General features: G+C 39.0%; 1 protein-coding gene across 1 annotated transcript; it reads left to right on the top strand.

Annotated features, from left to right (window-relative positions):
• Window positions 1–2,495: 2,495 nt before the first annotated feature.
• Window positions 2,496–10,060, top strand: LOC124156996. Its single transcript, XM_046531446.1, has 4 exons — window positions 2,496–2,704; window positions 4,276–4,487; window positions 5,821–7,432; window positions 8,878–10,060. The coding sequence occupies exons 2-4, from the start codon at window positions 4,318–4,320 to the stop codon at window positions 8,911–8,913; spliced, it is 1,818 nt and encodes a 605-aa protein (XP_046387402.1). The 5' UTR covers window positions 2,496–2,704; window positions 4,276–4,317; the 3' UTR covers window positions 8,914–10,060.
• Window positions 10,061–12,929: the final 2,869 nt, after the last annotated feature.

Below are 12,929 nucleotides of genomic sequence, written 5' to 3'. Positions count from 1 at the left end.
TTATGTGGTTTTAATGTAAAAAATCGAGATTGAAAAATGTCTAAATTTCATTGACCAAAAATGTCAATTCTTGGGTTTTCGGACACAAGAAACCCGAAAAAAAACACTTAAATTTACGAAAATTCAACCGTTGACCCAGTAAGGTCACCGTCAAGGTCATAAGGGTGGCAAAAAGAATAGCATACCAACAAAGGTGTCGATCCATGGATTTTATAGGGCACCCAAGTCATTGATATTGTCCAAATACCCGTATTATTCACTAATTGACCTCCAAGGTTAATACGGAGGTCAAAGGCCGTAGAGGTAAACGTCCGGCCATCGTGACACCCAGGTTTCGAACCATATGTTTTCAAGGGTGCCAAAGTCGATTTTTCAGTTAATAGATCCGTATTGTTGATTTGTTGACCACCGAGGTCTCAATGGGGGTCAAAGGTCATAGAGTTAAATGTCTGGCCATCATGACAACCAACGTGTCAAACCATAGGTTTTGAAGGGTCCCAAAGTCGGTTACGCAGTTCATTCATCCGTACAGCAATTTATTTTGACCTCCGAAAGTCATAATGGGGGTCAAAGGTCATAGAGATTTTAGTCGACCGCTTTGACTTTCTGACCGCTTTTGATTCAGATATTTTAAACTTCATTCGCTACTTCGATTACCAAAATTTTATCTCCCTCAATAACTTCAATAGCATTTTAAAAAAGGTGATTGTTTGTTTTTAAACTCTAGCTAAATTTGAGGATTCTTTTTCAAAACTCTCTTCTACAATTCTAGGCCATTAAGCCTGATATAGAAAGTAGGAATTCATGGTGTGGTATAATTTAAAAATTCCATCTACAGCTGACGAAAGAGGTAACTAGCGCGTTTTACTGTAACCAAGTATTTTCTTATACATGCGACTTCCGCATTTTCACAAAATTCGTTCAGCATTTGAAGACGCACAGTGTAATGTAGAAATAGAAATATATTTTAATGACAATATTTTCCACATCTGCGGGCAACAAAACAGCAGCTGTTTGAACGGCCTTATGTATCATGTGCGCTGCAAAACCGATTTGATAACTTGTGATGTACAGACCTTAGATCTGAAGGAATGACTATAAAAAATAGAATGGAAATACATCCTTCTGCTAATGCTAGTTTCTTTTCTTCGTTTTCATAAATTGTTTTTACTTAAAATTTCTGTATTTTGGAGGAAGATAGAGCAGTATTTAAATATCTTTTATGGTCTTGCGTCTCCAAGTGCTTCGAAATATCATACTGCCGTGAAAAATAGAAATTTATCCGTTACATTTCACACATTCTTAACAAATTTCACAGAGTAATCGCGTCTGGATTTTTTTAATAAAATGAGATTCACTTCTAAGATGATCTTTGAATCCACGTCCTCTTTTCTTACGTATTGTGACAAGAATATAAAAAATTAAATTATGTCGTAAATTGTTTAAAAAAATTTAATTGAAAACTCTGTAAGTACATACGTACAAAATTACATAAAAATATTTAATAAGTTATTCAATATATTAAATATAATTGATTGTTATAAAGCACATCTATTTTTAAAATTATTTTAATCCAATCCTCTCTTTCTTTCTAATTATAAATATGTTAATAGGTATTATTTATTCCCAGAATTTTCCGTAGCGTACGTAAATCGTAGGTGTCACTTGCAAAGCCGGCGCTAGACCTTTTTCCACCATCGCAAAATATATATAACACGAGAGCTGTCTGCTAATTGTAAGTAAAAAATTATGCATTTATGAAATATCTAAATTACTTACCTAAATAATATGAATGCTGATTTGTTGACATCCCTTTTTAGTAGCGCTAGCGAGCAGCTCAATTTGCATCGCATAATTGACCGTTTAAAAATTACTATATGCGAAGGCGTTGCCGCGTTACTTCGTGGATGACCGGCAAATTCTTTACACCATGACCCTTTTCCTCTCTAAAATTCCCCCCGTTTACAACTTTTGTACAAGATTTCATGTTTTTATAACGATGTTCCGAATGATGCTAGATCGCTAACGAGATAAGAAAAAAATCTGCGGAAGTTTACAAAGGGCTTTGTCTTCATTTTACTGCCACAATATTTTTTCGTCGCTGCCAATGCCGAAAAATGCCAATGTTCATGAACATGTTGTAAGTTCACCAATCCAACCAAGACTGAGAGAATACTTCTCGTACATAACGCAATAAATATTAGTACTTTTAATTGAAAAATCGCAAAGAAAATGGTCAAAATACCGCAGTGATACAGTGAATCCCCATTCGAGGCCATGCGCTACGACGATGAGCGTCCCAACCGTGACGTCACGCCGCTTTAAAAGTGGGTGGGGAAGGAAGGGAGCGGAGGGGAGATGTTGGCCACACGGCGAGGCATGGGTAGGGGTGGGGAATGGCGGGTCTAGTTCTTATATGGTCTAAGGACAGTAGGGAGTTTTGAATTTGGCGCTGTCTGCAAGACAGATGAAGGACGATATTAAGAATAATAACAAGCATCTTGCCCGCGATAAACGTGTTTTGCGCCCCTCACACTCTGAAAGTCTGACAGCTGACCTATAGGTTAGCTGCGACTAGATACTTACTTATTAGGATACCTATGAACGAAAACATCACTTCCTATTGCGGAGAACTCAGGCATATCAGCTTTAAAAGACAGCCAGGACTCCATGCATCCCTTGGATCGTGAGCGCAACTGTTTCGGTGAGGATATAATAAACCTTCACTGAGTACAAACTATTTAATGTACAATGTAGATTACCCAGTTTTCAGTTGCAACAGCTGTAGAAATAGTAGCTGAAGTATATAGACTGCGATGTCTCAATTCCACTTCCATAGTCTTAATATATCCTTCTATTCTTAAGACGTTTGAATGTGTGCTTGGACGTTGACGAACTAAAAATATTTAGTTTACCTTCGTCGCTGAATTACGAGAATGTTAGTTGCGGTCAACAGTATCCTCTTGTAACAGCAGTTAAAAATGGATGGGAATATCAGACAAGTTAGTGTGAAAGCTATGTTTGTCTTATGATATCATATTACAACAGTCGTCGACTGCCCCGAAATACTACACAAACATAATGAAATCATGAAGATTAAGAGCGTTTTTCGCGTGTTACCTCTTCGTTTGATAAAAATAAAATATAGCAATGAAGAATACGAAGTCAACGGTCATGACTTGTCAGTAGCTCTACTTCCTTGGGGCGTATTTCTACGTATGCATCCCGCTAATATTCATGAAAAATACATGTGAGAACGTAGTTTTGCATTGATGTGGCATCAGTTGATTCCTCAAATTGTCATGAAATCCTTATCTTTTGCTACCCATTGAAAATAAAGCCTACTTTTAATTATCGTCTAGGTGAAACTACTATTTTGTTAATAGTGTCGCATCTTTCATTTATGATGGACCAGTGGAATGGAAGAATAACAAATTGACTGAATTTCAGAAGTGCTAGGCCATGCCTGATGCCTTTTTGTTGACAAAAAACCCCTTTTCAAGAAACTTTCCCTCAGCTAACCCCCACTTGCTTTAGCCACACGATCTCACCTGCAAAGAATAAAGTGAACAGATTCTAATGTGTAGTCTGGGAAATAAAAATTGAGGCAGGAAGACATGGAAATGTCAGGGTAAAACTGCTGAGGTGCAGCAAAAAGGTAGAGTGTAGTGTGTTTGGCATTTCTATTCTGTTGTCATGTCAGACATTCCATATTTCAATACTATGTTATTCCCCTTAAAATTATGACAAACATTTTGCAGCCCAGAATATGGGTTTGGAACAGGCAAAATGTTATGAAAAATCCCCTAAGTTGAAATAAAACATTTTAAATGCGAGTGTGGAGCAAAAATTCATGAATGATTGGAATGCGTAATTCCAGAGACTAAAATTCAATTCGCATAATTTCCAATTCCCCCTATTTTCCCAGACACCCTAGAAAGTCAATGACCCTTCACAGGAGATTAAAGTTGAAAATATTGTACCTGTATTGTGCTTAATTTTTCTTCATCACATCTCCTTCCTCTTTTCCTCCCTGCTCTATGTCTAGGAAAACATTTCTTCACTTGCGTTCTGAGCCTCAGGCCTGAGCCTGAGCTTTTGCCCGTGGCCCACCTAAGGGTTCCATTTATGTGATTTGCCTCTGATATAAATTTAGGGAAATTAAAATAAATTTGACAGGAAATCAGGGAAATTGAAGTTTGTGTGTTGGTATGAGCCCTGAATATGGATGAGAATAAAAATAATAATGATGATGATTTATTCCCTAAAACACAGCTCCCTAGTTTGGTGGTGAAAAAACTATCATCATTAGCTGACATGGCAACGCCACTTACATTGCTAGAGTTTGACGAGGTAGGACAGCTGTTCCACACGGTCATCCACCACCCTGTGCCAGAATGTGACAGCCTGCTCCAGGGCATCGCCAGCGCGGACATCAGGGATGGATGTGGGCAGACCCTGTTGCACGTTGCCGTGAGGCACGGCAGGTAAATTGCCTTCACTTCACTCGCGACTTTCTGTTGCAAAACCCAAAGTTGATATGTAGGCCTCCTAAAAGGATGACAATCTCGTTTCAAAAATGAACAATCAGTTAAAATAAGACCACTTTTACAGAAAATAACATCATTTTTGTTCATCACACGTATGACCACACAATTTGTAGGCCTCCGAATATCACTCTTTTTCTGCTAAATGAGAGCATCTCTAATGATCCTCCCTCACAAAATTAATCTGTACAGTTTATTGTTGGAAGTATCCCTTTTAAGGTATGTTCTAAGTGTCCACGATTAATTTGAATCTTAATTAGTCAGATTAGATAGCAAATGGACGTCAATTTTCCGACCAAGATATTAATGTGATCGACCCACTATGAATACAAAGGCCCAAAAATCATAGGTTATCAAGTTATGCTTATGTAGCACTGCAGGGTTCTGTAATGATTTGGGTGAACATTTATTTGCTGACAAATCTGGCTGTTTGAATGATACTTTTACATACAAAGGGGAGACTACGAAACTTGACCTTGCAATTTGATTGTCTTATTTTTTGTTTTGTGCAGAAAACAAATAGAAATCGAACTCTTCCTTGTTTCCTTGTAAGTAATAATTGATAATTGTAAAATTAGCCCATCTAAGAGTCATTGTCCCCCCTCATCTAGAGGTTAGCAAACTAGAGGTTAAGGCTGCACTCCGAACCCAATTTTTTTTTCCTACACATCAGTCATAATGTTTCTAAAGATTTTCAATAAGTATGTTTTTTGCAGGTATTTGACTCGTTTAAAATATTTTTCTCGTACACTAGGCTGATCACGTGGCAAGAGCAATGACATTAAGTGAACTGATTTCGTGGTTTTAAATTATTTATTGCTTTGAAAGCAGGAGGAGTTGGACCGATTAACTGTTAAATAACCATTTGTATTAGCCTCCTATGCCAAACAAAACATATGGCATTCAAATCACAGAATCAAATTTCGTGGTTTCCCCTTGATGTATGGGTTCCCTCTGGGTCAATTAAGTTTCCCAGCAAATGCAATGATAGCACAACGCTTGTGGTCAAAAGATTTACTATATTCACGAATCCAAACATTTTCTAATACCTAGTGGCCAAAAATTAAACCTTTGGATGGGCATCGGATGGACTGCAAGTCTACAAAGTTTAATTGGATACTGAGACCCGTATTTTAGACTCTCCCCATGTGATAATTATAGTGTAGTTGGGACGATCACTGGGAGAAATAATTTTTATGTCCATTAGAGATTATGTTCCATTTGAATGCAAAAAAGCCAAATATGTGGATCCAATTTTTCCCCTTCATTTCAGCTCAGAATGGGTCCGCAAGCTGCTGTCAATATGTTCCGATCCATGTGCCATGGACCACATGGGCAGTACGGTTTTGGCTGTGGCGGAAGAGATGCGTGCCAAGCATCCAGAGGAAAGTGAGAGGCAGGATATATTGGCCATTGTCCGATTAGTGTGGAAAAGAGATCTGCTTTTGGGTAGAGCGAGGACTGAAGGTTCTGCCGCTCTCAAACATGGGGAATCGGAGCAGCAAAATGGATTAATAATGCAGCAGACATCCAAATCCACATTGGAAAAGATAGCAGTCCTCAATGAACTCATTAAGGATCAGCAGCAGTGCATCACTACTCAAGCGAATTTCATGTCTATGAGCCTGCAGCAAGAAACTCAAGCAGTGAATGCTCACGTTACTCCTCCGTTGGCAAGCAACTTTCCGTCACCTGGATGTGAGCATCAAAGTGGACCTGACAGTGTCACACTTGAAAACGAAAACAGGGGTGATTTGACCAATGTAGTTTCCTCACAAGATGCTGAAGATATTTCCAAATCTGGCAGGGATGTGTCTCAAAATCTGGTGGCAGACATGGGCACTGATGAAGTCCTCAATCCATCTTCTGTGCTGTCAATTGTGACATCAGGGGGCCAATCTCCGCCTGATCCTCCATCAACAAAGGCGGATAAATGCACCCAAGTCCAAGGGGATTTGTTTGATGGCATTGTGTCTCGGAAGGAGATTTCAGAGTTGAAGGCAACGATAGATAAGATGAGGGCAATGTTTGCCTCTCGTGACATCCTGCTAAGAGCCTTGGAAGGCAGCGTGACCTCCATGGCAGACGAATTTGGAAGTGTCAGAAGTCAGCTGGAGAACATAGGAGAGAAAGTGGGTGAAATGGGGAAGGACTTGGGAAGACTGGGGGATTCGTCATCGTGCCACGTCCAGTCTAGCTCGTCTTTGATGGAAAGCAGGAGAAGGGAGGCGTGCGTGGAAGCCATGATGAGGAAAACGGACATTCTGAATGGGGACGAGGGAAAAGTGTATGAGATCAGGGGGTATTACGCTCACCTCTGCTCAAACAACCTGCTTGCGCCCCTCTTCTCCTTCCTAGCCACGCAGGCAAACGTGCGCGTCATGATCGACTGTCGCTCCCAGTACGTTGGGGGGCTGAGGGATACGTTTGTGGATCACGACGGGATGGAGAGGGAGGGGGGATGGTTCTACTCTTTTGCAGATTTCAAAAGGCGAAGGGTTTACCTGGGCGGGAAGACTTCGGAATCTCGCAAGAGGGAAGCCGTGATGGGGTGGCTGGCACGATCCCTTGCGCAGATGGCCATGTGCTTGGCCTTCAACAATGAAGGCAGGCCATACGCAGCCGAGGACGTGGAGAAAAGAGATCGCTACAGGCTGATCGTGCAGAGGGCAGAGAAGATAGACTTGACCTTGGACACGTACCTGAGGTGGTCACTGGATTGGGACGCGCTCGTCATGAGGGAAGTGAAGCTCATATCAGCTGTCCCACTCATGATTGCCGAGTATGGATCAGTAGAAGCAAGAATAAGACTTCAGCAGCAACTCCCTGGACTCCTGGATTTCTACAAGGAGCACGTTCTTGCAACTCTGGAATCAGAGGTGGAGGTAGGTGCTAGAATGACGAAAAATATTAACATTGAAAATAGCTGAATACTTCAATGCTTTATCAAAATTACTGCAACTGTTGCTCTTTAATTCCTGAATTTATCTCATCCACCACATAAATCAGTCACAACTTGGGTCTTTTTCCCCACCCATCGTCAAAATACAATGGATTTCATACCACTGAAATGTAATATACACAAATAACACAGGCTATAGTTGACCCAGCAATAGCAAATTTGGCACAATAGAGTAGTTTCCTTCATCAAAGAAAAGGAAAGGCATTGATTGCGATTTGTCACCCACCATTAGTGTATTCATATTATACAAATTATTTGGTTTTAAAAATACCGGTTTAGACAAATGGCAAGGGTCAATTTTATCCTCATTTGAAAAAGTCCAGATTGGGGCCCATCCGATGGCTCTCCACGTGACGTCACAGGGACCTAGTTTCTATACGAGTAGATAGGAGTGTTACATCGTCTGAGGTTACCAATGAGGCACAGAGCTCAAGGAAACATGTCTTAATAATCACCTATTAAAACTGGCTAAGATCGGAAATTTTTCCTCGTTTTATAAGGTATTAATAATCCTAATTTAAGCCTACCAGCTAGCATGGTACTCAGCATCCTGCGTCGTATCAGCGCTCAGAGCCTTGCCCCAAGGTCACCTCACTTGCGGCAGCTGAAACCAGAACGACGTCACACAGAAGTTTTCCCGGCATTCATACTTACCCGTTGCGTTTTCGTGCGCTTGAAAATTTTCACTTTTCATTTAATTGCAAAAAATAGATATCATCATTTAAAAATCTAAAAGCGTGAAATACATACTCCAGGAGTAATAATCTTTCGAATTAGGCAAAAAAAAATAATAGGAAACCACCCTATTTCTTAATTTTTATAAAATATTCTATTTATATTATGCTCTCTATTCAAGTAACCTTTTTATTGCTACTTGATGAAAGTGATATGCATTTTTTAGAAATTAAAAAAATATTCAAGATTATTGCTGTACAATTTATGGACATTTAAAAATTGACTGTTTCCTCAGAATGGTGATTTTTGGTGTATTTTTAAAGTGCCCTAACTTTATGGAAAAATAGCTTAGAAAAATTAAAGGTGGCCAGTTTTGTAAATCATTCATATAGGCCTACAACTTATCTTTTTTAATATCCACCATGGGGACTCTGCATTTTTCATAGGTACCTGTATGAGTTTAAATGCAATGGCTGAAAAAAAAAACTAAATCATACAGCAATTTGCTATGAGGCTTGCCCATTAGCACAGTGAAAGAGGAAACATCAATGCTTTTTCTTCATTTGCATCTGTATTAGTCAAGCATCACAAAATTTAAGTGGGCATCTCTGATCTTCTATCATTATATGTTTAATTACATTGCTTCAGAATTAGCGTTCCCTTTGTCAAATACTTTTTCCTCTTTTATTCTAGGCTGCTCTCTCCATTACATGCTCCACAGGCAACTGACAGCTGATTGAACTACAAAAGGACGGTGCAGTGTGGAGTAGAAGACTTGATTTCGTCCACCCCTGTCTTCCCGTTATGTAATTGCATATGTCATATATGTATGTACTTCCTCAGATTAGAATACATACATTTAACTAACTAGAATACATTACAACTAATTTGTTAAAGCCCCATTTTCGTAGAAATAAAATCCCAGAACTATCAATTACCAAAGAATTTAATCAAACTTACACCGATAGTTTGAGGACCTAGAAAATGATTGTTATCTGTTGAAAAGTAGCTCGGAGTAATTTTGACTAAAGTGTGGCAAAGTGCGAAAGTTTGTGTGTCCTCTATGATTACAATTGGAAATTCCACCATACAGCATACTGCACACCAAACTCCCTATTGACAACATGCTATGAAGCTTGACAATGCTGCAGCAAAACATCCCTATGTCTACGAAGTACATAATTTTTTTCTTTCACTAATCATGAATATTTCAAAATATTTTTCAACAGTTATGTTTTTTGTGTGTATTTGACTCATTTGAAATATTTTTCTTTTATGCTAGGCTGATCACGTGGCAATGTTAATGGGTAGGCCGATTTACAATTTTAAGTAATTACGTGCAATGAAAGGAGAACTTCTAAATAACCACTTCTTTCTGCCTTTTGCAACAAACAAAAAATGAGGCATCCAAATTGCAGGGTCAGCTTTCGTAGCCTCCCTTTGTAAGCTTAACTTTTGCTTAAATAAATTATCATGCATTGTACAACCAGCAAAGTTGCACAACTGCAGGTTGTTCTGCTGGGGTGCCATTGTATGCTGATTTTAGAAGGTTATTCGATGGGCTTAGTGTTACCTCAGTGAATTGCTAAATAAACTCAAATTATCTTTTATACATTATTTACTGCAAAGTAACCTGTGATAGCCCAAGTGGTATTTCATGTGTATGTAAGGGAATCAGTGTACGTTAGCACACCATTAGTTGTGTAACACTGAATTGTGTAATGCTTCATAAGCTTGATTGAGGTAGATGAGAGCATGTTATGAAGCCTGGCAATACTGTAGCCACAAATTGTAGCCATTGTGACTGGATAATTTTGTAATTAGAATTCAATTTCTATTATAATCTACTTTTCTATAATAAATTTACCAAACTGGATACCAATCAGAAACAAGAATAATGAGTGCATTCAGGGGGAGTGAGTACTCGGAGCACTACCACAATAGCTGTGAAATTTCCTCCTCGTTAAATGCTATGGCTACGTAGCAGCACTGTGAAAGTGTCCAGTCATATCTGAGAGGGGCTTTGTGGTGGCCACTTGCGTGAGCACTTGTTGCTTACTGGTGGAAGCTGAAATATTAATCCTAAACACAGTGCACTGCTACATGATTCAATAGCCTCTAAGTATTTAATGCTCTTTCCATTCAGGGAGGCTGAGAATATGCTGATCACAGGTGTACTCCCATGATGAACAATAGCTCTGAGCACTCACTCCCCCTGAATGCACCCAATGCTAACCCATTTATCCTCCTAAAGATAATCATCCACTGTTCAAATCAATCACCGCATTATCTTAGTCGTCAGGGTGAAGCTGCATCAAGTTGTCACTATTCGCAAACCTGTCATTTTGGAGGCAATGCATAAGATGTTGTTTGCTTGGTCTGCCCAGAAGATGGAGCAAGCATTTATGTATCGCCTATGAAACATTGTCCAGATTTGTGAACACTGACAACTTGACATGGCTTCACCCTGAAGACCAAGATAGTGCAGTGATTCACTTATCCTCTCATTTTTTAGCCATTATGCTGGTGAAAAGCGTACCATTGGAAACAAACTTTGTAATTTCCCACTGTGGTCCTTGGTTCAAATCCTGGATTCAATAAAGCCTTTGGACAACCCCAAATTAAATCTTGGAAGTGCGAGTTGGCCCAGGGAAAGGAATTGGCCTCCAACCGAGAATGTGCTAATTAAACATGTCTCAGGGAAAAATTAGAAAATTGTATCCCCGGAAATTGATTTTCACACTATTCTGGCTCTTAAAAACCAGATAAAATTGTATTAAAAAAGCAATTTTGTAAGAAAAAATACTACGGGAAGTGAGAATTTTGCTGCTTATAAAATTTAATAATGTAATATGCTTCTATTATCTATTTAGAGAAGTTATTCCATGAAACAGCTCTAAAATCTAAAAAAAAAACTCTAAAATAACGTTTTTGAATGACCCTTACAACAAAAGCATCATGTTCTCCATTATCTCCTTCATCTTCACACCTTTCATTTTACTTATTTTTTCATATAATATTTTTACAGCGCGTACATTGTAATAAAAGCAACGGATATGAGAACGCAAAATTGCATTGCTCCAAAAATTACTTTGGGTCGTGTAATTTGAGTCTTTTTTTTATTGCACCTTTCATAAACACCCTTCATGGTGGATGCGATTGTTGGGGGGGGGGGGGCTGAGCTAGGGGCCCTTGGCCATTGCCGATCAGCTGACAGTGGCCCCTGCTTGGGGATCCGTGAAAATGGAGGAAGGTCAAGCAAGGGTAAGTGAACAGACAAACAACTGGTGGGTCGTGAATTGACAGGGTGTCTGATGGTGGTGGGGGGATCAGTGATAGGTATAAGTGAATAAAAACGTGGCCGGTAAGCAAGAATAAGGTCATGCAACAAGTCATTCTTATGCACCTTCAGATATGATAAAAATTTCAGAGTTTTCTTTAAAATACATTTTCTTCCCTTTGTCACCAACGTATAAAAAATTATTGGAATAAATTCAGAGGAATGGTCATTTTCTAAAATATGAGTGACAAACATAAAACTGTCAGCGCAATTTAAAATTTTCGTGTTTACGTATACATAAATTTCGTATTTATTTATAAAAAATACGCTAAGGTTCCTATACCTTAGCTTATTTTTTCCCAGTTTGAGCTTACGAAGAATTCAGAAGATGTATGGAAATCACAAGTTGCTAAAAACTCTTTCCCATGAATCACCTGTGCTTTTCAAATTGGAATGAAATGCGAAATTTATTGTCGCGCGTCTTGTTTTAGTCGGTGACGTCACAAGAGTTTCGACTCGCTACGTCCACTACGTCCGACAACCGGGCCAATAGCAGATACAGAAAAAACCCTAAATCAGCGCATTTTTTGGTACATTTTCCAGCTTTGACCCTTACAGAATACAATTAATTGCCTCTATTATAATAACTTGCTGTAAACCCTGTGAAGTTAATTTCGTTTCCTGATCATGACTTGAATATATTTAAATGCCATTAATTGACACCGACCTCCACTCTTTTGTCTGTCCTGCCAACCAGGGGCGAAGCTAGGAATTAAGCCTTAGGTGCAACTAATTCCGGGGTGTGTGGAATAGGGGTTTGGAATACCCACCAGTATAAGCGGTAGGTGAGAGATTAATAAATTGCAGAATTTTAAGATAATTGGTTCAAAATGGTGAGTTTAATGGCTATCTGAGGGATATATTATTAATCCTTACACTATTCTATTATTAATATCAATCCAATAAAGTAAAATGGATTAAAATTAAAAATTTCTCTGATCTCTGAGGGGGTTTATCCCCCAAAACCCCCTCCTCGCTGCGCCGCTGCCGCCAACCATTCAATGAAAGGTCTTCTAGGGACGAGGTTTGGAAGTAACGGGATGTATCCCCGCCCGCGATGCGGCTGACGAATGCATATGACGACGCGAAGGTTTGTGGCCATTTGCAAGTCACTACCTCTTTAGTACTCCATGGAAACCTACCTTAATCGGTAGCCCCTATGAAAAAATTGTATAAAACCGTTTAAAACTGTATTAATTCACATGCTGTATACAGCATATACAATTTGTATACAATGTATACAATTTGTACACATTGTATACAATTTGTACACAATGTATACAATTTGTGTATAGTGTATACAATTTGTATAACAGTAATTCAAAGTAGGTGCCAAAAACTTAAGTTCAAAAATCAACTGAGTAGGGGACCAAAATAATGTTCCACACTCAAGAGTTCAATTGCT

The sequence above is a fragment of the Ischnura elegans genome, chromosome 4 (genome assembly GCF_921293095.1).
Source record: "Ischnura elegans chromosome 4, ioIscEleg1.1, whole genome shotgun sequence".
NCBI lineage: Eukaryota > Metazoa > Arthropoda > Insecta > Odonata > Coenagrionidae > Ischnura > Ischnura elegans.
The sequence above is the reverse complement of the archived record's forward strand: the minus strand, read 5'-3'. Positions and strand labels throughout refer to the sequence as shown.